The 26,679-nt window shown below is 39.6% G+C and overlaps 1 protein-coding gene and 1 pseudogene across 2 annotated transcripts; both read left to right on the top strand.

Annotated features, from left to right (window-relative positions):
* Nucleotides 1–1,728: 1,728 nt before the first annotated feature.
* Nucleotides 1,729–26,628, top strand: PTGR2 (prostaglandin reductase 2). Of its 2 annotated transcripts, none has more exons than XM_055303692.1 (10): nt 1,729–1,803; nt 5,860–5,943; nt 7,843–7,961; nt 11,572–11,763; nt 15,237–15,407; nt 16,593–16,802; nt 18,531–18,652; nt 19,897–19,984; nt 21,938–21,977; nt 25,147–26,628. In XM_055303692.1, exons 2-10 carry the CDS (start codon nt 5,907–5,909, stop codon nt 25,221–25,223), a joined length of 1,056 nt encoding a protein of 351 aa, XP_055159667.1. In that variant the 5' UTR covers nt 1,729–1,803; nt 5,860–5,906; the 3' UTR covers nt 25,224–26,628. The 2 variants fall into 2 exon arrangements, with proteins under 2 accessions (XP_055159667.1, XP_055159665.1); XM_055303690.1 differs by lacking the exon at nt 1,729–1,803 and adding an exon at nt 1,833–2,041.
* Nucleotides 22,275–25,137, top strand: LOC129495905 (tubulin alpha-1A chain-like; annotated as a pseudogene).
* Nucleotides 26,629–26,679: the final 51 nt, after the last annotated feature.

Genomic DNA, 26,679 nt, shown 5'->3' with positions numbered 1-26,679 from the left:
TGGGGAATGGGAACTCATTCTGGGGAAAGAAATCGCACTTATTACACGGAGTTCACAGGCCCTAGAATTAAGAGAGTAAAAACCAATTTGATATTGTAGGAGTTCTTTTCTACTTTGAAAGACTGTTTCCTGGGGCACCTGGGTGGCTCAGTCAGTTAACTGTCTACATTCAGCTCAGGTCATAATTTCAGGGGTCCTGGGCCTCAGACTCCCTGCTCAGTGAGGAATCTGTCCTCCCTTGGCCCCTTCCCTTGCACCTGCTCCCCCCCTCAAATAAATAAATAGAATCTTTAAAAAAAAAAAAAACCACAAAAAACTGTTTCTTTTAAGTTCAAGTTCTAGACTACATTTACTTTATGCTATTACTTTTGGTCTCTTAAAGCATTTTCTTTTTCAACAGTTGGTTCAAGTTAAAAAAAAAGTATGTTGTTGAAGGTCTACCTGTATAAGACGATAACAGATAAACTCCTGCCTGAAAGTTTGCAAAGTAGTATAAAGTTTCTAGTTCTTTCCTGAAGCTTTCTTAAAGAAGTAAAAAATTTCAGAGATGAAGCTACTAATCTGTTGAATGATTCTTACCCTCTTGCTCATTACCCCAGTCATCATTCAGCTACTGAATACCATGATTCATTCTGAGCTATTAGCTCTGACATGAATACAATATAAATAGCAATTCCTTCACCTGTCTAATTCAGATGGTCTCTCTTAGGGTTTAACCTCCCTGGGGTTCCAAGCTGTCTTAATAATAAGCCTTGCTCAACCCAGTTCAACACAAAAGGCAATTAATAATTAATGAAAAAAAATAATTAATGAAATTGAGAAATCAGTCCACAGTGTAGCCTGGGTGCAGGGGTGCAAGGGCATCTGACGGTGTGTGTGTGTGTGTGTGTGTGTGTCCAAAACAAACCAGATTTGGCCACTTGCCGCCAATAAAATCCAAAGGCAAAGAGACGAGGTGAAACGAGAAAAGCCTTTTATTTCAGTGAGGCCAATACTGGGTAGACAGTGGACTAGTGTCTCCAAGAGTGCCTCCAAAGACCTGAAAATACTTCCAGTTTTTTCTTCTTTCTTTCTTTCTTTCTTCTTTCTTTCTTCTTCTTTTTTTTTTTAAATACTTCCAGGTTTCTATAATGAAAATGTGGGGCAAAGGTCATGGGTACACGCAGATGGGCAGTAAAGGTCAGGTCGAACATTGTCTTGGGGTCAGTCATTAGCGTTTTGCTGGCTCAGGGCAGTCCTTATTGCTTGAGGGTACACTTCACCAGCAAGATCTTTTGCCTGAGTTAAGAGATAGGCTTGAAATAATTTAATCAATTAGAACTCAATGGTCAAGGCCAACGATTTGCTTTTTGGGTCAAGGCAGTATACCGCGGCCACAGGGGCAACTGATTAACACAGTCTGCCCAGGGGCGCCTAATAGGGCTCAGTTAAGGCACCCACTGCTTTTGGGCTCAGCTCATGATTCTCAGGATGCTGAGACCAAGCCCGGCCTAGGCGCTGTGCCTGCTGAAGACAGGCTCTTTCCGCCTGCCCCTCCCCCACCAGCAACAACAAAAACCCACAACACGCTGCCCAGACAAGTGAGGATCCATTAAAACGCTGCGCTCTCCCCACCTCTCCCACGCGGGAACCCGGGCGTCTTGCCTGAACTGCAGAAGTCCGGCCCTAAGCGGAGAGGGCGGGGGCGAGGAGGAGAGGTCTAGCAGTGCGCCTGCGTACTGGGTTCTGAGGGCCGAGGTCGCGCGGCGGGCCCCCTCGCGAGCACCACAAGCCCCGCGAGATTTCCTTCCGAGCTGCGTGGCGGTGAGTGCCAGGAGCGGGCGGCCCCGCGGCTGCTGGCGGGGGAGCTTCCCGCGTGTGGGAGGCTCTAGGAACCAGGGTGACCTCCGCTTTTTCTCCCTGAGCTGGGGTGACGCTGGCGTTATTGCCTAGGTCACTAGGTCAGGGAACGCTCGAGAAGAAATAGGGGCAGATTTTTTTTTTTTCCTTTTGAAATTGTTGGGAGTAAGCAACCTCGAGTTTGGACGAGGTTGTGTGTAAGGTGCGTTTGGGACGTTCATTTAGCACATTTATTGAGCGCCTTTCATGTGCCAGAGGGTGGACGTAAATCATTGAACAAACGTCACAAATCCCGATCCCCTGGGGGGCGCTGTCTGGGAAGCTAGTTTGAATTTAGGGGCTGTAGACGCAGATTTGGATTAATTTCCATGTGAGTGGTGGGTTATGGGAGCCAGGGAGGAAGGTGAGGTCAGTGGGGGAGGGGAAGAGCCAGGCAGGGACCCCTAATATTAGACTGGGGCAGAAGGAGGAGGAAACTGAAGGCTCAAAGGAGAGGGAGCGACAAGCCAGCCAGAAAGTGGGGGAAATCCCAGAGATTTCCACCTTTTATAACAAGGTGGCGGTCAGCAGAGCCATTTATGTAGCAGGATAATTGAACGAGATAAGGTTAGGAAGTGTTTCTTTTTTTTAAAATTTATGATTGTCAGAGAGATGAGAGAGAGAGAGAGAGAGAGAGAGAGAGGCAGAGACACAGGCAGAGGGAGAAGCAGGCTCCATGCACCGGGAGCCCGACGTGGGATTCGATCCCGGGTCTCCAGGATCGCGCCCTGGGCCAAAGGCAGGCGCCAAACCGCTGCGCCACCCAGGGATCCCAGGAAGTGTTTCTTTAAAAAGATTTAGGAAGCTGGGCAGCCCGGGTGGCTCAGCGGTTTGGCACCTGCCAGGGCTGATCCTTGAGACCGGGGATCGAGTCCTGCGTCGTCGGGATCCCTGCATGGAGATGGAGCCTGCTTCTCTCTCTCTGCCCGCCTCCCCCGCCCCCCGCCGTGTCTCTCATGAATAAATAAATAAAATCTTAAAAAAAAAAAAAGATTTAGGAAGCTCATGTTGTGGAAATGGTTTGTGTTGTGTTTGAGTGTGGGTTCCAGTGTCGTCATTACCAGTTGTGCAAGCATGGGCAAGTTCTTCAACCTACTCCCTTTTCTCATCTAGAAAATGAGGATAGGGGATCCCTGGGTGGTGCAGCGGCTTGGCGCCTGCCTTTGGCCCAGGGCGCGATCCTGGAGACCCGGGATCGAATCCCACGTCAGGCTCCCGGTGCGTGGAGCCTGCTTCTCCCTCTGCCTATGTCTCTGCCTCTCTCTCTCTCTCTGTGACTATCATAAATAAATAAAAATTAAAAAAAAAAAAAAAAGAAAATGAGGATAAATGATGGTACATCCTCAGAGAGTTGTTGGGGGAGGGGTTAAGCGACACCGTGATTGTAAAAACGTTAGCCCAGTCCCTGGCATTTAGTAACATTCAGAAGATTGGCTGAGAGAAGAGTCTCCTAAGGTCCCACGTGATTAGAACTGGGACAGGTACTCTGTGTACCTAGTTCAGTGCCCTTTTCCTAATGCTAGGTTACAAGTAGTTGCTCAAATAACATGCTCTTTATGATTAGCACCGCAGGGAATTTTTCACTGGATCATTGATCTGGTGTTATTTGGGGATATTACTTAGCATTTATTGGAAACCCACCTAATATACCGACCGAACATGGTATGCTGAATGTCAGTAAAGAGTTGACTGTCTTCTCCACTTCTCTGCTAGGGATGAATGTAACACCGCCTCCTTTCAGATCTATAAGTGTGTCATATTTTGAGACTTTAGTTTTGTAACTAAGTCAAGTTCTTTATGTTTTATTTTTTAAAGATTTTACTTATTGGTGAGACACACACACACACACACACACAGAGGGGCAGAGACAAAGGCAGAGGGAGAAGCAGGCTCTCTGTGGGGAACCCCAAGAGGTCTTGATTACAGGACCTTGGGATCGTGACCTGAGCCAAAGGCAGCCGCTCAACCACTAAGCCACCCAGGTGTCCCAATTTCTCTATGTTTTACTTGTTTTATTTATTTTTTTAAGATTTTATTTATTTATTCATGACAGAGAGAGAGGCAGAGACACAGGCAGAGGGAGAAGCAGGCTCCATGCAGGGAGCCCGACGTGGGACTCGATCCTGGGACTCCAGGATCACGCCCTGGGCTGAAGGTGCACTAAACTGCTGAGCCACTCGGGCTGCCCATTCTTTATGTTTTAAATGTGTTGTTTGTTGTGCTATCAAGGGATATTGTGGAATTAGCCTACCTTAGTTCTAGTATTTGACAGTTGAAAACTTTCTAATTTAATACAGAAGGAGAGGGGATCCCTGGGTGGCTCAGCGGTTTGGTGCCTGCCTTCAGCCCAGGGCATGATCCTGGGGTCCTAGGATCGAGTCCCTCCTGGAGCTCCCTGCATGGAGCCTGCTTCTCCCTCTGCCTGTGTCTCTCCCTCTCTCTGTCTCTCATGAATAAATAAAATCTTTAAAAAAGGAGAATAATTTGATAGGGTGCTTTTCATGCTGATAAACCGTGATTGGACAAATCTACAGTGTGCATATTTTAAAGAAAACATACATTGAAAGTAATCAGAGAAGAGGACAAATAGGAAACTTCATTTGGGAAGACTTCTTTGATTGAAAATTATGGTGCTGTTAATAACCACTTCGGAGTAGTTATCTTTGGATCCAGCATCAGTTTGGAAAATTTTGCTTTTTAGTTCTTCTGTAATTTACACATAAGGTAATTCAATAGAAAATTTCCTTTTGGGGATCCCTGGGTGGCTCAGCAGTTAAGCACCTGCCTTTGGCCCAGGGTGTGATTCTGGAGTTCGGGATTGAGTCCCGCATCGGGCTCCCTGCAAGGAACCTGCTCCTCCCTCTGCCTGTATCTCTGCCTCTGTCTCTCATGAATAAATAAAATCTTTAAAAAAAAAATAAAGACAATTTCCTTTTAAAAATATGTTTAGCCCTACAAGACATTTTGGACTTTTTTTATTTTTAAAGATTTTATTTATTTATTCATGAGAGACACACGGGGGGTGGGGGGGGCAGAGACACAGGCAGAGGGAAAAGCAGGCTCCATGCAGGGAGCCTGACGTGGGACTTGATCCCAGGTCTCCAGGATCACGTGCTGGGGTGAGGGTGGCGCTAAACTGCTGAGCCACCCGGGCTGCCCATACATTAAATATTAAGTGAATATTTAGCACTCAAAATAGTGCTTGGCACATAGTAACACTAAGGGCAGATCTTTTCCCCCCAAATCAGATAATGCTAGCACTGGAACTTCATTTTGCTTCTTTTATTAGCTCAAGTTGAAAACCCAGAATAAACTGATCCTTTACTTACTTATTTGGCCATTCTGTACTATAGAATTTCCTATAAGGTGAAGATTTAAAAATGTTTTTATATTTTACTTTTCTTTAAGTTTATTTTAATTTTTTTTTTAGTAATCTCTACACCCTGTGTGGGGCTCGAACTTACGAACCTGAGATCAAGAGTTATGTGCTCTTCCAACTGACCCAACCAAGCGCCTCTGATGTTTTATTTATATTGTAAATAAAACTATTTATTTCCATTTTGATAGATGAATAAAAATTTTTTTTGAAAATTTGGTTACATCTCAAGCAGCTAGTGTTTTTATTTTGCTATTAGATTAACTGTCTAACTCTGGATGAATAGATCATGTTTTCTTTTTACTCAAGCCACAGTGGGAGGCTTAATCATGATGGAATAAGGATGAATGTGCTTGAATTATGAAGCCAAAACCATTTTGTCTTACTCAGTCTTTTGAACTCGTTCTTATTACCCAAAAATTCTGATTAAATTTAGTCTTTCTTCACATATTTGCTTTAGGAGACAAACTCTGACACTCAACTATATCTTTTATGGATCCTACAGATGACTTTTCCTCTCCTTGTTCAGAAACGCAAACATGCCTTTTAAAAAAAATTGGTGAATATTTTAAAATTTTGTGATTTACAGACTTTTCTGTTTATAGGAGTTATTTTGTACAAGAATCTTGGGAGACCACTGTGGAGCGAGGTGATGATTGTGCAAAGAGTGGTTCTGAATTCCCGACCTGGTATGTATTTGTCTGTGATGAATGAACAGCTGTGGTCTTTGATAATTATTATTTTTAAGATTTATTTATTAATGAGAGAAAGAGAGAGCAGGGGGAGGGGTAGATGGAGAGAGAGAGAGAAAGAATCTTAAGCAGACCCCCCACTGAGCACAGAGCCCGAGGTACGGCTCCATCCCATGACCCTGAGATTATGACATGAGCTGAAATCAAGAGTCAGACACTCAACCAACTGAACCACCCAGATTCTCCAGTCTTTGATAATTATTAATGAAAATGAAGGAACAAAAGTAATAGTCAATGTGGTAAAATTAAGTGAGGAAGATATTAACCTTAGTAGAGATATTAGAAGAAATTCTTTAAATTCTTTATCAAGGCTATTTGTTGAAGAAAAAAGGTATTTGGGAATTATTATATTTAAAAGGTTATATTACATATATATGGCTTTTGTTTTTTCTTTATGATATGTATTGTTGAATCTTAAAATTTGCCTTTCTGTTTTATGGAAAAGCACTGACTTAAGTCTGTGCTGATGTCTAACTTGAATCATAAAAAATTAAGTATGGAAATAACCTGAGAAGTTTGGGCCCATGCTGCTTTGGTTTTACTGCTTACTTAAGTGTATGGCCTGGGGAAATCACTTTTCTTTCTCTCTCTCTCTTTTTTTTTTTAACTCCCAGTTACCTTTTCTGATTTCAGGTTTAGTAAAGTGAGCTATTAGATTAAAATGTTTATATTCTATTCCCACTTTAGACATTCAATGACTCAATAGGAAATTTGCTTGTGTAAAACTAAGAATAACTAAGAATACACTTTTAGTGATGGCATTTTCTGCTTATAAATTTTTCTTTCCATACTTCAAATTTTCTAAGTTTCAAGACTTTATTTATTTATTTAAAAGTAGGCTCCACACCCAATACAGACCTTGAACCCACAACCTTCAGATCAAGAGTTTCATGCTCCACCCACTGAGATAGCCAGGTGCCCCAAGACTTTACTTTTTTTTTTAAAGATTTTATTTATTTATTCATGAGACACACACACACACACACACACACACACACAGAGAGAGAGAGAGAGAGAGAGAGAGAGAGAGAGGCAGAGAGGCAGAGACAGAAGCAGGGAGTCCGATGTGGGACTCGATCCTTGGATCTCAGGATCACACTCTGAGCCAAATGAGGCACCCAAGCGTCCCAAGACTTTACTTTTTAAAAAAATTACATTAATTTCAGTTTCCATTTCTCTTAAAAGGAGGAAGGAAAGTTAACTATTTTGGCTGATACAATGTTTCTGCTACTTTGTAAATTTTGATTTTCACAATTATTTTTGATTTTCATAATTTAAAACAACTGGCTATGAGTTTTCACTTTTGAAATCCTATAATTTTAAAACAGATTAGGTGATTTATCTGTAATTATCTTTATTTATTTAAAATATATATATTTTTTAATTTGAGAAAGAGAGAGAGTGCATCCATGAGAAGGGTGAGGAGCCAGGGAGAAGCAAACTTCCTGCTGAGCAGGAAGCCTGATATGGGTGGGGCTCAGTCCCAGGACTCTGGGATCTGACCTGAGCCAAAAGCAGATGCTTAACAGACTGAGCCACCCAGGCGCCCCGTAATCATTTTTATTTTTTTATTTTTTTATTTTTTTCCCGTAATCATCTTTAAAAAAAAAGAAATTTTGAGGTTGTTAGCAATATTCCATAGGGACTTCTTGGAGAAAATCAAGATCAATTAAAGCTTTTGAAGGATTTATATTGTGTTACAGAGAAATTACAAAACAATATAGATTTATTCATGTCTGTATTAAAAGGGACTTATCTGAATCCTAGAATTTAAAGAATAATAAAGAATTATATAGGAAAGTGACTCTTTGATTTTATATTTCTTTAATATTATAGGAGTAAATGGTAATCCAGTGGCAGAAAATTTCCGAGTAGAAGAAGTAAATTTGCCAAATAATATCAATGAAGGACAAGTACAAGTGAGAACTCTTTATCTTTCTGTGGATCCTTACATGGTAAGAATCAGGATTTTGTGACTTGGTGAAAATTAATTTTATTTTAATATTTTTCATGTTGCACCTCAATTTTACTTTACAGTCTTTAAGATTAATAAATATTTGAGCAATTATACCTTTTTTTTGAGCAGTTATATATCGATACCTGGGAATTACAGATTGCATTTGTTTTTTTATTCACTAGTGTTATGAAAGGATACTGTAGAAGGAATGTTTTCATAAGGTTAATCAAGTTCTTTCAAATGTCCAGATCACTTCCCAGTAGTAAATGAAACTCGAAGATAGCAAATTAGGATTGGAAATTTTCTCAAATTGATCCAGTTTACAAGGTAGGCTCTATAAGACCTTTATTCTAGTTGGTCTCTCTTTTTTTAGAGACTTATGTATTTTAGAGAGAGAGAGAGAGAGGGAGAAACTCAAGTAGACTATGCACTGAGCCTGAGGTGGGGCTCAGTCTCAAGACCTGAGCCAAAACCAAGAGTTGGATGCTTAACCAATTGTACCACCAAGGTGCCCCTATAGTTGGTGTCTTTTTGAAGGAACAGACTCACTTTTAGATAAAGGAGACTTATTGAAAGATAACTGTTTAGGACTGACACCGAGAAGCCCTCAGATACATGGACTTAGACTCTATAAACAGAGATAGTTTTTGCTTCTCTTTTTTCTATACAAATACTTTTTATTTCATTTTCTTGCTGGATTAGAAACTCTAGTACAATCTTATATAGAAGTAGTGAGTGCGGACATCTTTATCTTGTTCCTAGATCTCAGGGGGAAAGCATTCAGCCTTTCACCATTAAGTATGATGTGAGATTTTTGAAGATGCCCTTTATCAAGTTGATGAGATTTCCTATTTCTGATTTGGTTCCTGCTTTGTTGAGTGTTTTTTATCTTAAAGGAGTGGTTTTTTTTTAATTGTGATAAAATATATATAACAAAATATGCCATTTTAACCGTTTTTAAGTGTATAATTCAGTGGCATTAAGAACATTCACTATGAAGTCTCCATTACTCCTCCCAGAGCAGTTTTAGATTTTGTCATTTGCATTTGCTGCTTCTATTGAGATGACCATGTGGTTTTTGTTTTGAATCTAATGATATGGTTTATTACATTAATTTTCAGATGTTAAATTAATCTTGCATTCTTGGAATAAATGACACTTGTTCCTGGTATATAATTCCTTGATATGTTGTTGGATTTATTTTCTTTAAGCTTTTATCTACTTATTTGAGAGAGAGAGTACATGCACAAGTGGAAGGAGGAGCAGAGGGAGAGGGACAAGCAGACTCCACCGTGAGTGCAGAGCCCAAATGTGAGGCTTGATGTGGGTGACTGAGCCACCTAGGCGCCCTAATATGTTGTTAGATTTAGTTTGATACTATTTTGGTAGAGTTTGTGAAAAATTGGTATTCTTGAAAAGACTGGTAGGTGAATTCTGGTGCTTCCCCATGTGGCCCTGTGTGGTAGTGTGCTCCTCCTCTTAGCAATTGTTTAAGTAATAAACTCTTCCTTCAAGGCAGTTGTCTCTGTGTCTGTTATTTTACTATACCTGACTAAAAATCCTAAGTACAAATTAAAACAAGCCTTTGTACTTGCTGTCCCTCTGTCTTCCTCCCACCCCTTTCCCATTATCTGGCCAACTCCCGTTATTCCCTCAAAGCCTGCATTAAAAGGTTTTGCTTTGGTAAATCACCTTGAACCCTCAAACTAATCCTATTACATTTTCTCAAAACAGGACCTTGATCTATAGCATTTATCCCAGTTGTAACAAGGAATTATCTATGTAGTTATTAGATGTCAGTCTTTCCTAATAAAGAGTAAACTTACGGAGGCAGAGGACTTATTTGTCACTATATTTCCAGGTACTAGTATGGTGCTTATTAAGTATTAATTAAAGGAAGGAGGGAAGAAAATTATTTTGGTTGCTTTTACTAGACATTGTTCTTAAGAATATATATCCAAATTTATAACTAATTTTTTTAAACTTTTTTTTTTTTATGATAGTCACACAGAATGAGAGAGAGAGGCAGAGACATAGGCAGAGGGAGAAGCAGGCTCCATGCACCGGGAGCCTGACGTGGGATTCGATCCCGGGTCTCCAGGATCGTGCCCTGGGCCAAAGGCAGGCGCTAAACCGCTGCGCCACCCAGGGATCCCTATAACTAATTTTAATCACCATGTATACAGAATATTTTACATGGTTTTGTTTAATGTATATATAATTTGATATTTAAGTGACTTTATGTATATATTTTCATTTGAAAAACTAGTCCAAATATAATTTTGGTGGTTATATAATCTATTGTGTTGACATCATTTGCTTACCTATGGAGAAGTACTTGTTCCTATTTTTCTCTGCTAGCCTTGTTTAGACTCAGGTCCTTGAGGGGCACCTGGCTGGCTCAGTCAGTAGGGCATTTCAGGGTTGTTAGTTTGGGCCCAATATTGGGTGTAGAGATTACTTAAAAAAATTACCTTAAAAGAAAAGAGAAAGAGAGGTCCTTGGTCTGGCAATATTCAAAGGTTGTTATACATGCCTTGAAAAATACTTGGGAGGAGCACAGTAGCAGAAGTGTAGTTAGTATATTGTCATAGAAGCTTCTGCCTCAATTCTCCATTTGGTCCTTTTCTGTGGTGAACTGAACTATACCACATGGGGCCTCTTAATCAATAGCAGCCTATTATTTCTATCTCCTGGACCAAGATGAAGGGCTCTACATCTTGGCCTTCATGAATGGGCAAGAGTGAGTCACATAAGAGAGCCTTGACTGCTTCCCAGAGAATTCTTTAGCCCTAGGCCTGTGGAAAGGTGTAGTACCATTGCGACATTTTGTCTTTGTAGAATAAAGAGAACATCCACCTGAGGTTGAGGGGTATAATGTTGGGCTAGGTCTAAAATGATGAACAAATGTGTAAAAATTGTTTCATTTCTTTTTGGGTTATTTCCATTGAGGAAGCAGAATTGCTAAGCCAAAAGAAATAAGTAGCATTACAGTCTGTATGTTGCCAGTTTGTTTTCTATGAAAAATGTACAGTTTTATAATAGCAACATGTAAGTGTAGATGATTTGCCACAATCCATTGAAACCATTGACATGGTATTTTGTATAATTTTGGTAGTGTAATGTAATAGTGCTTAAATTTCTTTGTTTAAAAATTTTAACAGCTTTATTGAAATATAATTCACCTATCATACAATGTATACATTTGTAGTGTATAATTCAGGGGTGCCTGGCTGGCTCAGTCAGAAGAGCATGTGACTCTTGATCCTGGGGTCACAAGTTCAAGCCCCACATTGGGTGGAGAGATTATTAAAAATAAGTAAATAAATAAACTCAAAAAAATGTATAATTCAGTGGTTTTTAGTCTGTTCACAAAGTTGGGGACCTTTCTAATTGTACTTCTTTATGTGTTAGAGAGGGGGTACGTCTTTGTTTTGAGGATAAAAAATAACTAAAAGGAAAATAGATTTAAGATAAATATAATTTGTTTGACTAAGACTTTAATTAACATTACTGACTATATATCTTTCTTTTAGTCACCAGGTAAATCAGTAAACTGGCCAGTATTATCAGGGAGAATTATCCTAATCAACATTTTCCTTTTTTAGCGTTGCAGGATGAATGAAGACACTGGTACTGACTATATAACACCTTGGCAGCTGTCTCAAGTGGTTGATGGTGGAGGTATTGGAATTGTAGAAGAAAGCAAACACTTAAATTTTACCAAAGGCGATTTTGTGATTTCTTTCTATTGGCCCTGGCAAACCAAGGTGATTCTGGATGGAAATGGCCTTGAAAAGGTGATGTATAATATACAGTATTTGCTTTTTCTCCCCTCTGTAATTTTTACTTTGTGCATTTGGCGTTCAGTTTGTTATCAGGGAAAAAAAAATAAGAGCATATATGTTCTTTTAGATAGCTTCCAAAATGTGGAAAACTGTTTCTTTTCCACTGTTGGCTGTAACTATAGATGGTAGTTATTAGGTTATTAGTGAATGGTGGTGTTTTCTGTATTTAATTTATTTCTCAAATTTTGCATATATAAAATAAAACCTGAATTGTAAGCATCAAAGAAATATTTTATGCCAAGAACCAGAAGGCCTCTTAGAGTTGTATGCTTTAAAGTTTCCTGACAGGGTGCCTGGGTGGCTCAGTGGTTGAGCATCTGCCTTTGGCTCAGGTTGTGATCTTGGGGTCCTGGGACTGAGTCCTGCATAGGGCTTCCCACAGGGAGCCTGCTTCTTCCTCTGCCTATCTCTCTGTGTCTCTCATGAATAAATAAAATCATTAAAAAAAACAAAGTTTCCTGAAAAATTGCCATTTGACTTAAGAAATTTGTTTGGTTTGTTCTTAAAATTCTATTTTGTATCAAAGTTCTGAGTTCAGTTTCTGCTGTTAGTTGAATTGTGTGAAATTACCACAATTTGTTTTGACCTATAAAACTGGGCGAAAAAAAAAATAAAACTGGGCGGCTTCATGTAATTCAACCTAATATATGTCATCACAGAAGTTACTTTATGACTCTGACCCTTAGTTTTCTCATGTGCAAGATGAAAATAGTAGCTGTCTCACAAATGAGTGTGGAAATCAGATGCTATGGGAAATATGACTAAGACTTTCTAGAAAGTTTTATAAAATTTTAGTATTTTTTTAAGATTAAGAACATCTGGGCAGTCCCGGTGGCTCAGCGGTTTAGCGCCGCCTTCAGTCCAGGGCCTGATCCTGGAGACCCGGGATCGAGTCCCACGTCGGGTTCCTTGCATGGAGCCTGCTCCTCCCTCTGCCTGTGTCTGTCTCTGTCTCTCTCTTTCTGTGTCTGTCATGAATAAATAAATAAAATATTAAAAAAAAAGATTAAGAATATTTTAAAAAGTTTATTTGAGAGAGATAGCACAAGTCGGGGCAAGGGAAGGGCAGAGGGAGAGGGAAAAGCAGATTCCCTGCTGAGCAGAGAGCCCCATGCCGGTTCGATCACAGGACCCTGGAACCAAGACCTGAGCTGAAGGCAGACACTTAACCCACTGAGCCACCCAGGTGCCCCTAGTACTACTACTACTACTACTACTACTTCTTATTATTATTATTTTTAAAGATTTTATTTATTTATTCATGAGTGATACAGAGAGAGAGAGGCAGAGATACAGGCAGAGGGAGAAGCAGGCTCTATGCAGGGAGCCCGACGTGAGACTTGATCCCTGGAACTCTGGAATCACATCCTGGGCGGAAGGCAGGCGCTGAACTGCTGAGCCACCCAGGGATCCCCAGTACTTCTTTTTATTAAAAATTCTTGTAATCAGTTAAAGGTGACTGTTAAGATACAAATGATATGTGGCAGACGTTATATAATAATTTTCAACCTAATGGTACTAGTAAAATATATTTAACTAGAAATTTCTTAGCAGGAAGTGAAAAAGAAATATTCAGCAGGTTCTGGTTTTCCTTGTCATTGTGCTCTGGTGGGAAATGGAACAGTTGGGGAAGCTTAAAAAAGCTTTAGGCATAGGTATTAAAAATTAAGAAGAGGAATTCAGAGGGTGTGGAGAAAGGATATATACTAAACACAAACCTATCTTACAATGTTTTTATATTGATTTTACTAATAAATAACTATTAACTTACATGAAATATTTCTGTGTAGACCTTTCTAAGTATTGTTGACTTTAATATTTCCATTACCTTTATGTACACAGTAGGTTAACTAATAGCCATGTAAGGCTGCTGAATACAGGGGCACCTTGGTGGCTCAATGGTTGAGCGGCTGCCTTTGGCTCAGGTCATGATTCCAGGGTCCTGGGTTGGAGTCCCACATCAGGCTCCCCGCAGGGAGCCTGCTTCTCCCTCTGCCTAATGTCTCTGCCTCTCTTTGTGTCTTTCGTGAATAAATAAAAAGAATCTTAAAAAAAAAAAAGACTACTGAATACAAACTGCCATTTTATTTGTTTATAGTAGCTTAAGTACAAATCAAATTAAAGTAGTGAATCTTGGTTGCATTTGGTGGTTTCTTAAATTTTTACCAAAATTATTCAATTCCTTACAAAATTATTATAAAATTTTTATAATAGGGAGTCTTTCCATATCATTTCTTTTTATCCAATTCCCCCTACTGTACAGATAAGAAAACAGACACAGGGAATGTAGAAGTACCTGGTAAACATATAAACATTAAATTCTAAAAAGTTAAGAGAGCCCTCATTTTATTCTGTAATTAAGTTGAAAGAAATTGTTTCACACTTTTCTTATATTTTTATGATACATTTTAAAGCATTATTAATGAGACAGAGTTTGAGCTGATTTTTTAAAAGATTTTAATTTATATATTTGAGAGAACCAGAGTGAGGGGGAGAGAGAGAGAGAGAGAGAACACAAGCAGGGAGGGGCAGAGGGAGAGGGAAAAGCAGACTCCCCGCTGAGCAGGGAGTGCAACATGGGGCTTGATTCCCGGACTCCAGGATCATGACCTGAGCCAAAGGCAGACCCTCAACTCACTGAACCACCTGGGTGCCCCTGAGTTGATTTTTATATAGATAAATGTTTACTTTAGAATTGCTCAGAGATTTTAAAACCTTCCAACCCTGCCTAGTGTTTTCCTCTTAAATATTTCTTCTCTTTTTGTATACTTGGGGCATTGGCAAGAAAGAATGGTTAGTGTCAGTGTCTTTCATGTGGGAATTCTTTCAAGTTTCTGTTTTTTTGCTATAGAGAAAAGCAATATTCATTTCCTTCTTAGTCTGTACAAATAAACTATAGAATTTTAGCAAGACTGAAGAATGGCTCACTGTTCTAGAAACCCTATTGGGTTATTTATTAGTCTGCTTGGTGTACCATTACAAAATACCAAAGACTGGGTGGCTTAAACGACAGAAACTTATTTTCTCGCAGTTCTGGAGGCTAAAAATCTGAGATCTAGGTGCTGGAAAATGTGGTTTGTAGTGAAACCTCTTTTCCTGGCTTGCAGTTGGCTTCCTTTTTGCTGTGTTTTGATGGGGCATTTCACCTTTCATTTGTGCATGTACAGAGAAAAAGCTCTGGTGTCTCTTCCTCTTCTCATAAGGAAACAAGTCCTATTGGATTAGCGTCCCTTCCTTATGACTTTATTTAACCTCAATTATCTCCTTAAAGGCCCTGTATCCAAATATAGTTACATTACGGGGTAGGTCATCAACATAATAACTTGTGGGGCGAGCACAACTGTCCATAACAGGTTGTCTCTACCTTATTGACTTAAAACAGGACTTTCTAGTATTATTTTTTAATGTTATATATTTTATTTTAGGTAGACCCACAGCTTGTAGATGGACACCTTTCATACTTTCTTGGAGCTATAGGTATGCCTGGTTTGACTTCCTTGATTGGGATACAGGAGAAAGGTCATATAACTGCTGGATCTAATCAGACAATGGTTGTCAGTGGGGCTGCTGGTGCTTGTGGATCTTTGGCCGGGCAGGTAAACTTTTTGAGAATTGTTTGATTTTCTTTTTTTTTTTTTTCTTTTTGGTTTTCTAAAAACATTGTCATAATCAAATTTCTGGATATATGTATGTCATTTAAAATATAAAATTGAAAAAATTTATAATATTCTTTTACACATTTCTTGTAGAAAAGATGTTATTACATGCTTAGGCTCTCTTCATAACAGCATGAAAAACGTAGATGTTTGTGTCTTGTTCGTTATTAACCAAAACAGACATGATAAATGTTAGAACATTGTTCTAATCAGTGTAAGGAAGAAGCTCATAGATTTTCTTATCTGGAATTCATGAATTAATGAATTAAAGACAAACTCATATTTTTACAAAGAATCTTCAAATAAGAGAGTGCTAACTGGGTTCTAGAAATATAGTAAAGATTATAATAGAATTTTAAAGAAAACTTTTATGAATAACAGCCTTTATAGTGTGAAAACCATTGAAACAAAACATTTTATCATAGTAGTGATTTTAGTTCCTCATAGGCCTAAGTTGCAAGCTAGTGATTTTTTTTTAAGATTTTATTTATTCATGAGAGACACAGAGAGAGAGAGGCAGAGACACAGGCAGAGGGAGAAGCAGGCTCCATGCAGGGAGACCGATGTGGGACAGGCTCCATGCAGGGAGACCGATGTGGGACTCGATCACAGGTCTCCAGGATCAGGCCCTGGGCTGAAAGCGGCCCTAAACCACTAAGCCACCCGGGCTGCCCTGAAATTAGCTTTAAATTGTGCGATTTTAACATTAAAACTTGGGATCCCTGGGTGGCGCAGCGGTTTGGCGCCTGCCTTTGGCCCAGGGCGTGATCCTGGAGACCTGGGATCGAATCCCACGTCAGGCTCCCGGTGCATGGAGCCTGCTTCTCCCTCTGCCTATGTCTCTGCCTCTCTCTCTCTCTCCCTGTGTGACTATCATAAATAAATAAAAATTAAAAAAAACATTAAAACTAAGTCCAATGTTTGCCAATACTCATTTTTTTTAGGAGTGACATTATATCTGGTCTCAGTTCTTTTGGTTTCAAATTACCAAGCCAAAAGCCCCATAACCAAACTTAAATTGTGATGAACACTCTCCTATACTTGTAATAGTTTGTATACTTTGACGTTTTTATACTTAAATGTGGCAACAAAAAATTGTTTAATTTTTTAAAATTTCCCTCCTAGATTGGCCATTTGATGGGCTGTTCCAGAGTGGTGGGAATTTGTGGAACGCAAGAAAAGTGCCTCCTTCTGACCTCAGAACTGGGCTTTGATGCTGCAGTTAATTATAAAAAGGAGAAGGTGGCAGAACAGCTCCGTGAATTATGCCCAGCTGGAGTGGATGTTTACTTTGACAATGTTGGTGGTGACATCAGTGACACAGTGATAAGTCAGGTTGTGTGCCGATTTATGTGTTAGAAATTTGAATACTACATTTTATTTAATGTGCTATCTTTTTACCTGATACTAAGGAAAAAACTCTATAAAATTCTATGGTTTATTGTGAGAAATAATGTAATGATCAGTTTTATAATTGAGTGATACCAAAAAGCTTGCTGATGACTACTTCCATTTGCTTGCAGATTTGCATATGATCATTAATTTCAGTTCTTTGGTAGCAATTATGTTTTTCACCTGCAATTTATTTTTGTTAAAAATTATAGTTGTGGGGATGCCTGGGTGGCTCAGTGGTTGAGCACCTGCCTTTGGCTCAGGGTGTGGTCTTGGAGTCCCAGGATTGAGTCCCACATCAGGCTCCCCATCAGGAACCTGCTTCTCCCTCTGCCTATGTCTCTGCCTCTCTCTGTGTGTGTCTCTCATAAATAAATAAATAAAATCTTAAAAAAAATTATAGTTGTAGGGGTGCCTGGCTGGCTCGGTTAGTCAGGCATGCAATTCTTCATTTCAGGGTTGTGAGTTCTAGCCCCACATTGGGTGTAGAGATAACTTAAAAATAAAACCTTAAAAAAAAATTACAGCTGTATTGTTCCAATGGTGAAGTTTTGACCCTAACTCCCTATTAACTAAGAGCCATAGCCTCTGACTTTGGAAAGGAATTTCGTAGATCACAGGTATTTACATATTTTATTTTTAAGACTTTATTTTTATTTTTTTTTATAATTTTTATTTTTATTTTTATTTTAATTTATTAATTTAATTATTTATTTATTATTTATATTTATTTACGATAGTCACACACAGAGAGAGAGAGAGAGAGAGGCAGAGACACAGGCAGAGGGAGAAGCAGGCTCCATGCACTGGGAGCCCGACGGTGGGATTCGATCCCGGGTCTCCAGGATCGCGCCCTGGGCCAAAGGCAGGCGCTAAACCACTGCGCCACCCACGGATCCCATTAAGACTTTATTTATTCTTTTTTTTATTATTTTATTTATGATAGTCACACAGAGAGAGAGAGAGAGAGGCAGAGACATAGGCAGAGGGAGAAGCAGGCTCCATGCACCGGGAGCCCGACGTGGGATTCGATCCGGGTCTCCAGGATCGTGCCCTGGGCCAAAGGCAGGCGCTAAACTGCTGTGCCACCCAGGGATCTCAAGACTTTATTTATTCATTAAGAGAGAGAGAGGCAGAGACACAGGCAGAGGGAGAAGCAGGCTCCATGCAGGGAGCCTGATGTGGGACTCGATCCTAGGATCCCAGGGTCACACCCTCAGTTGAAGGCAGATGCTCAACCACTGAGCTACCCAGGCATCCCTATTTACATATTTTTATTGACAATGTTATAAAATGTCAACATTAGCTATTTACACAGCATTGTCCTTTACTATATGTAAAATTATTTGCAGTTGAGGTTAAATTATTTAAATCTAAGAAAATACTTTACTGCTACTATTAACAGTAGCAACCACAGTATCGATATCAGTATAATTCTTTTGCACATTACCAAACTCTCATTTACCTCTGTTCCTTTGGAGGGAACTTGTTTCCTAGCTAATTGAAACTCTTAAGTACATAGAAGGTGTAAATCTTCAAACAAAATCAATTAATTGGCATCAAATGATTAAATACAATAATCAAGGAGGCTTTCATTGAAGCAGCCATAAAATCAGTAAATATAGGAAAGGCATATATTTTAGGGTATAATCATCAATTTTCTCTGAACAGATGAATCGGAACAGCCATGTCATCCTGTGTGGTCAAATTTCTCAGTACAACAAAGATGTGCCTTATCCTCCTCCACTACCCCCTGCTGTAGAAGCAATCCAAAAAGAAAGAAACATCACAAGGTATGGTCTGCCCTTTTCCCCTTATTACCAGATTCATGGGTTTAAAGATCATAGATGTATATGTAATGTATCATTCTTCATATATAATTTTTCCTTATTTTAAAAAAAGATTTATGTATTTCAGAAAGAGAAAGCATGCATGTGTGCATGTAGGGTTAGAGGCAGAGGGAGAGGGAGGAGAGAAGTAGACTTCCTGCTGAGCATGGAGCATACTATGGGACTTGATCTCAGGGTTTGTTACAGACCCCCTTCATGACCTGAGCCAAAATTAGGAGTCAGAATCTCAACCGACTGAGCCACCTAGGCACCTCTATAATTTTTCCTTATTAAATAAAACTTGAAAATACACATTTTAAGTCACTTCAGTATTTTAGTTTATGTAGATTAGTGCCTTGGCAGAAAGCTTTTTAAAAAATGCATCTATTCTATCAAACTTTTACAAGTCTTTTTTTCAACTCACATTGGCTTAAGTGCAAAGGAAATTTATTGGCTCATGTTTCTGAAAAGTCCAGTATTAATATTGACTTGGATTTGGCTAGACAAAAGGTTTGTGTAGTGGCATCACTACTCAGTTTTTCTCTTTCTGGGCTGTGCTTTGGGTTGTCTCTATTCTCATGCAGGCTCTCTTGCAGCATAGCAAGAGGATGACTCTTATCTCTAGTCTTATAACAGATTAACAACCCAAGCAAAAAGAGAACAGCTCTCTCCTCTCAATTTTATTAAGTCCCAAAACTGATACTGGCTCAGACTGGACTGGCTTTGGTCATGGGAGGGTGGGGAAAGGATATTACCTACAAACTAAAATCATAGTGCTAATTACCAAACAGAGTTCTAGATGCTGGCCAGACAAAACAATAGAAGTCCACTATAATTATTATTATTTTTTTTAATTTTTTTTTTTTTATTTATGATAGTCACAGAGAGAGAGAGAGAGAGGGGCAGAGACACAGGCAGAGGTAGAAGCGGGCTCCATGCACCGGGGGCCCGATGTGGGATTCGATCCCGGGTCTCCAGGATCGCGCCCTGGGCCAAAGGCAGGCGCCAAACCACTGTGCCACCCAGGGATCCCAAAGTCCACTATATTTAACACCTGTAACTACACCTAACACTATATCTGACCAGACTCTGTGATTGAGTCCTAATGTTTGAAAGATTAACAGATATTAGAGTTCTGGAATGATTTAGTTTTGGACTATTTCATCTTCCATAGTCTCTGATCATTATCCTTTTCTTCCCCATTACAGAGAAAGATTTCTGGTGTTGAACTATAAGGACAAATTTGAGTCTGGCATTCTACAGCTAAGCCAATGGTTTAAAGAAGGAAAGCTAAAGGTAGAACTTGCTTCTGTTCTTTATCAATATCATTTGTCCTGCTACTTAATATACTTTTAGGTTATTTGAATTTATGATAGCAAACATTAGCTTCATAATAAAAAATTCTTAGAAATTGTACTGAATATTGTAAATTAAGTTTACTCCCAGGTGTGTATAACCGCCTCATTGAGAAACCTTCACCTGTTAGTCCCTTTATCTAAGATGTGATTAACCTTTATTTTTCTTAAACTATATCACAAAAAATAGGTTTTTTTCCCCCAAATTTAATATTCATTACTTTAACAAATATTTATGGAATGCTACTATATGCTAGAAACTCCACTTTCTCAAAAATCTTGTAGCCATACCCCTCCACCACCATACTTCTTTCCTTCCCTCCCTGATATTCTGCTATATCTTTTGGTTGTTGGCTGAAAATCAAGAGTTCTAAATTGGAGTCTAGAGACCCTGACCTAGGATGTTCTTGAAACTTACCAATGATAGGCAAAGTTATGTGTGTGTTTATGCTTATGTACTTTGTTTTTTGAAAAGAGGGTGTATAGTTTGTGATGTTACCAATTGAAGATCAGACAATGGGAAAAGATTTTTAAAAATATATATTTTTATATTTTTTAAAGATTTATTTATTTATTTGTGATAGACATAGAAAGAGAAAGGCAGAGACACAGGAGAAGGGAGAAGCAGGCCCCATGCTGGGAGCCCGACGCGGGACCCGATCCCGGGACTCCAGGATCGTGCCCTGGGCCAAAGGCAGGCACTAAAGCCAGCTGAGCCACCCAGAGATCCCCAAAATTTATTTATTTATTTATTCATGAGAGACACACACACAAAGAGAGAGGCAGAGACACAGGCAGAGGGAGAAGCAGGCTCCATGCAGGGAACCCGACATGGGACTCGATCCCGGGTCCCCAGGATCAGGCCCTGGGCCGATGGCAGTGCTAAACCGCTGAGCCACTCGGGCTGCCCTAAAAATATTTTTTAAAAGATTTATCTACCTATGAGAGAGAGAGGAGAGAGAGAGAGAGAGCGAGAGAGAGAGAGAGAGAGAGAGAGAGAGAGAGCGCACATATGACCCATGGGACGGGCAGAGGAAGAGAGAAGGAGAGAATCTCAAGTAAGACTCCCTCCAGAGTACAGAGCCTAGAGCCTAATGCCGGACTCAATCCCACAACCCTGAGATCATGACGTGAGCCAAAATCAAGAGTCAGACGCTTGACTGACTGAGTCCCAGGTGCCCCAAGAAGATTTTATTTTTAAAAATTATTTCATAAGAAACATTTCTATGCTACCCCCATGAAATGAAAGGTATCTATTTTAGACAGAAAGTGCTAAATAGTATTGCTGCCCTTTGCAAAATTGAAGAATATTATAATTGACCTTGAGCACCTCCGGGGTTAAAGGTGCTGACATTCCCCCCCCCCATGCAGTTGAAAATCACTGTGTGTCTTTTGACTCTCCCCAAACTAATAGCCCACTCCTGACTAGAAGCCTTACTGATGACATAAACTGTTGATTACCACATATTTTGTATCTTATGTGTAATTTATACTGTATTCTTTATAATAAACAAAAGAGTATGTTATTATTTAAAAAATATTTTATTTATTCATAAGAGACACATAGAGAGAGGCAGAGAAATAGGTAGAGGGAGAAGCAGATTTCCTTGTGGGGAGCCTGATGTGGGACTCGATCTTAGGACCCCAGGATCACAATCTGAGCTGAAGGCAGATACTCAACCACTGAACTGCCCAGGTGTTACCCAAGAAAAAAAAATGTTATTAAGAAAATCACAAGGAAGAGAAAATACATATGTAGTACTATAGTGTGTTTATCGAAAAAAATCTGTGTATGAATAGACCTGCACAATTCAAACCCATATTGTTCAAGGTCAACTGCAAGTTGACACACTAAAGTCTAAAGAATACTTTATGTAGCTGTTTTGATTTACAGATCAAAGAGACTGTGATGAATGGATTGGAAAACATGGGAGGTAAGATGAATGTAGATTTATTTATTATATGTATGAGCTTGGCACAAAGATTCCCTTTTTTTTTTCCTTGAATTCTACTTCCCTGGTGTTTTTTTGTTTTTGTTTTTTAATCACTTCTTTCTTTCCTTTAAAACCACCCTGCAGGTGTACTTACATATCTTCATCAAATTCTATTAAAGTTCAGCTTAGTGGTATTTAAGAAGTATTGTTTTCACATTTCAAATTATAAAATAAATGTGTGTGTGTGTTTTTTTTTTTTTTTTTTTGGTTTTGCAACAAGTTGTGGAAAAAAAAAAATCATGAGTCATTTAGCTTCCAGGTAACTTTTTCAGTTTAAATGGTTTTATTTATTTGAGAGAGAGAGAGAGAGAGCGCACAAGCAAGCTTGAACAGGGGGGAAGAGCAGAGGGAGAGGGAGAAGCAGACTGTGCTCAGCAGGGCACTCCACATGGGCCATCCCAGGATCCTGAGATCATGACCTGAGCTGAAGGCAGACACTTAACCAACTGAGCCACCCAGGTGCCCCCAGGTTGAATGGTTCTAAGGCATCATAAAATTAAACTATTTTCAATATTTAGGGTTTTTTTTAAAGATTTTATTTGGGGTGCCTGGGTGACTCAGTTAAATATTTAATACATTTGGTCAGTGTGTTTACTAAACAGAAATATAAATTTCACTCATTTTCCTGGCATAGCAGATGTGTATTTTACTTAATAAAACTTTATAATTAGATTTCTATTATTTTTTATTTTTTAGAGATAGCATGCAAGTGGGGACAGGGTAGGTGGTGGTGGGGTGGTGGGCAGAGGGAGAGAATCCTAAGCAGGCTCCATGCCCAGCACAGAACCTGATGCAGGGTTTCACATCATGACCCAGAGGTTACGACCTGAGCTGAAATCAAGAGTTGGTTGCTGGCAGGTTCTCTTACATCGACTGCCTAAGAGTTGTGCTGTAAGAAGCAACAACCTCTCCTCTTCTCCACCATCTGCCTGGCAGCCACAAAGCAGCAACCATGCATGAATGCATCTCCATCCATGTTGGCCAGGCTGGTGTCCGGATCGGCAGTGCCTGCTGGGAGCTCTACTGCCTGGAACACAGCATTCAGCCCAATGGCCAGATGCCAAGTGACAAGACCATTGGGGGAGGAGATGACTCCTTCAACACCTTCTTCAGTGAGACGGGCACTGGCAAACATGTGCCCAGGGTAGTGTTTGTAGACCTGGAACCCACAGTCATTGATGAAGTTCACACTAGCACCTACCGCCCGCTCTTCCACCCTGAGCAGCTCATCATAGGCAAGGAAGATGCTGCCAATAATTATGCCTGAGGGCACTACACCATTGGCAAGGAGATCATTGACCTTGTCTTGGACTGAATTCGGAAACTGGCTGACCGGTGCATGGGTCTTCAGGGCTTAGTTTTCCATAGCTTTGGAGGGGGAACTGGTTCTGGGTTCACCTCCCTGCTGATGGAGTGTCTCTCTGTTGATTATGGCAAGAAGTCCAACCTAGACTTCTCCATCTACCCCACCCCCCAGGTGTCCACAGCTGTAGTAGAGCCCTACAATTCCATTCTCACCACCCACACCACCCTGGAGCACTCTGATTGTGCTTTCACGGTAGACAATGAAGCCATCTATGACATCTGTTGTAGTAACTTCGATATTGAATCCCCAACCTACACTAATCTAAATAGGTTGATAGGTCAAATTGTGTCCTCCCATCACTGCTTCCCTTAGATTTGATGGAGCCCTGAATGTGGAGCTGATGGAGTTCCAGACCAACCTGGTGTCCTATCCCTGCATCCACTTCCCTCTGGCCACATATGCCCCTGTCATCTCTGCTGAGAAAGCCTACCATGAACAGCTTTCTGTAGCAGAGATCACCAGTGCGTGCTTTGAGCCAGCCAACCAGATGGAGAAACGTGACCCTCGCCATGGTAAATACATGGCTTGCTGCCTGTTGTACCGTGGCGACGTGGTTTCCAAAGATGTCAATGCTGCCATTGCCACCATCAAGACCAAGCATACCATCCAGTTTGTGGACTGGTGCCCCACTGGCTTTAAAGTGGGCATTAACTACCAGCCTCCTACTGTGGTACCCAGTGGAGACCTGGCCAAAGTACAGCGAGCTGTGTGCATGCTGAACAACCCCATAGTCATTGCTGAGGCCTGGGCTTGCCTAGTCCACGAGTTTGACCTGATGTATGCCAAGCATGCCTTTGTTCACTGGTATGTGGGTGAGGGCATGGAGGACGGAGAATTTTCTGAGACCCGTGAGGACATGGCTGCCCTGGAGAAGGATTATGAGGAGGTTGGTGTGGATTCTGTTGAAGGAGAGGGTGAAGAAGGAGAGGAATACTAAAGTTAAAAATGTCACAAAGGTGCTGCTTTTACAGGGAAGCTTATTCTGTTTTGAACATTGAAAAGTTGTGCTCTGATCAGTTAATTTGTATGTAGCAGTGTATACTCTCATATACAATTACTGACCTATGCTTTAAAACACAACGCTTTGTTACAGACCCAAGCTGTCCATTTCTCTGATGGGTTTGAATAAAGTATTCCCTGTCTTAAAAAAAAAAAAAAAAAGAGTTGGTTGCTGAACCAGCTGAGCTACCCACGTGCCCCAGATTTCTATTATTTTTTAATAGTCATTGAAAAAAAATTTTTTTTAAAGATTTTATTTATTTATTCATGAGAGACACAGAGAAGGAGAGAGGCAGAGACACAGGCAAAGGGAGAAGCAGGCTCCTCACAGGGAGCCTGATGTGGGACTCGATCCTGGATCCTGGGATCCGGCCCTGAGCCAAAGGCAGAAGCTCAACTGCTGAGTCACTCAGGCGTCCTGAAAAATTGTTTTTTGCTGACATTTTATCCTCATACTTATTTATTCTAGTCTTCAGACTCTGTAAACAGTGAATATTGAGGTGTGGATACAAACACTTCTAGTTTGGGTAAAAGCACAATTTTAAGATGTAAATTGTTAGTTTATCTTGTAACTTTGTCAGTGTTTCTCTTAAGGTTTCTTTTCATGACAGTTTCCTCCTAAACTTAAAATCATTGCAGAAATTATTCAAATTAATTGTATATGTTTCATGTACTGACAAACATACATGATAGTGATATTTATGTTTTCATATAAACTAGTTTTTTTTTTTTTTCCCTTTCTAGCTGCATTCCAGTCCATGATGACAGGAGGTAACATTGGAAAGCAGATAGTTTGCATTTCAGAAGAAACCTCTGTGTAATGTGTATAAGCATCTTCATCAAGGAAATACACGGATTTTGCACAAAGATTTTAAAGATACATTAAAAAAATCTTGGAGGGATCCCTGGGTGGCGCAGCGGTTTGGCGCCTGCCTTTGGCCCAGGGCGTGATCCTGGAGACCCAGGATCGAATCCCATGTCGGGCTCCCGGTGCATGGACCCTGCTTCTCCCTCTGCCTATGTCTCTGCCTCTCTCTCTCTCTCTCTCTCTCTCTCTCTCTCTGTGACTATCATAAATAAATAAAAATTAAAAAAAAAAATAAAATAAAATAAAAAATAAAAAAATCTTGGAGTACAGATAGCTTTTTATTTAAGTGTGATCATTGGTAATATTTTCTAATTGCATAACATAATTTTTTCCTATATCTTCAATATCCTATATGTTCTCTATATCCAACATAATTATTTACAGTAATAGATTGAAGTTAACATGACCTATTTTTCTTTCTTTTACTAAAACTGGTATTATATATGATACTTGATCAGATATTTGGAAACCACTGGAGATTTGGTATAACTGTTTAATGGATTATACAAAATAAATTGATTTTTACAATTAATAACTTTTATTTAAAATAGAATGCTTGTGAAGACATGTAGTAAATGTATGTTGACCTGGAAATGCTTTATATAATTCTTGAACTGTAACTTGGTATAAGAATAGAATTGGGATGGCTTTTCTGTACTGTAGATAGAAAAGGGATTTAATGGCAGGGCACATGTTAGAGTTTGGGGGGGTGGAATTTAGAGCTTGTGGAGTTTTCAGGATAGGAGAGCAGAGGCTTTGTGTTAAGATAAATAACAGGTCAGTCAGGTTGATGAAGAAACTAGTTTACTACAGAGGATGATCTGTGTTTTGCTAACTAGTTTCCTCTATAGCATAAAAACTCAATATATATTGATAAAGCATGTTTGTTTTAAGTTAGCAGGCGTATACTGTCAAATAGCATAAAGATTTTCTAGGGCAAATAGATATAAACATCACTTGAAGTTTCAGATGATTAGAAATATTTAGGCAATCAAGACAGCTTTAGAAAATGACAGGACTGACTGAGCAAATTAACAAATGTTTGAAACATGAACGTTCAAGATTAATGTACCTTTAAATAAGAGGATCTGTTTCATTAATTATAATCAGCCCTTTACAACAATAAAATTGATTTTATTTTCCTAGGTGCTGTGTTGGTTTATGGTCACCTGTTTACACCCTGCTCTATACTTTTGCCTGCGACATTTGTGGAAAGTAGATTCATTCACATTGTTAGTAAATCATTCACTCTGGTTGACTTCAGTGTTCTCATGTTTTATATACCTTTCCTGGACCATTTCATCTCCAGAGAGCACTTCATCTCTGGTTTATATGTTGATAACTCCCAAATCTTTCTATCTTTCTTTCTTGCTTTTTCTTTTCTTCTTTTCTCTTTTCTTTCTTTCTTT

The sequence above is a fragment of the Nyctereutes procyonoides genome, unplaced genomic scaffold (genome assembly GCF_905146905.1).
Source record: "Nyctereutes procyonoides isolate TBG_1078 unplaced genomic scaffold, NYPRO_anot_genome, whole genome shotgun sequence".
Classification (NCBI taxonomy): domain Eukaryota; kingdom Metazoa; phylum Chordata; class Mammalia; order Carnivora; family Canidae; genus Nyctereutes; species Nyctereutes procyonoides.
The sequence above is the reverse complement of the archived record's forward strand: the minus strand, read 5'-3'. Positions and strand labels throughout refer to the sequence as shown.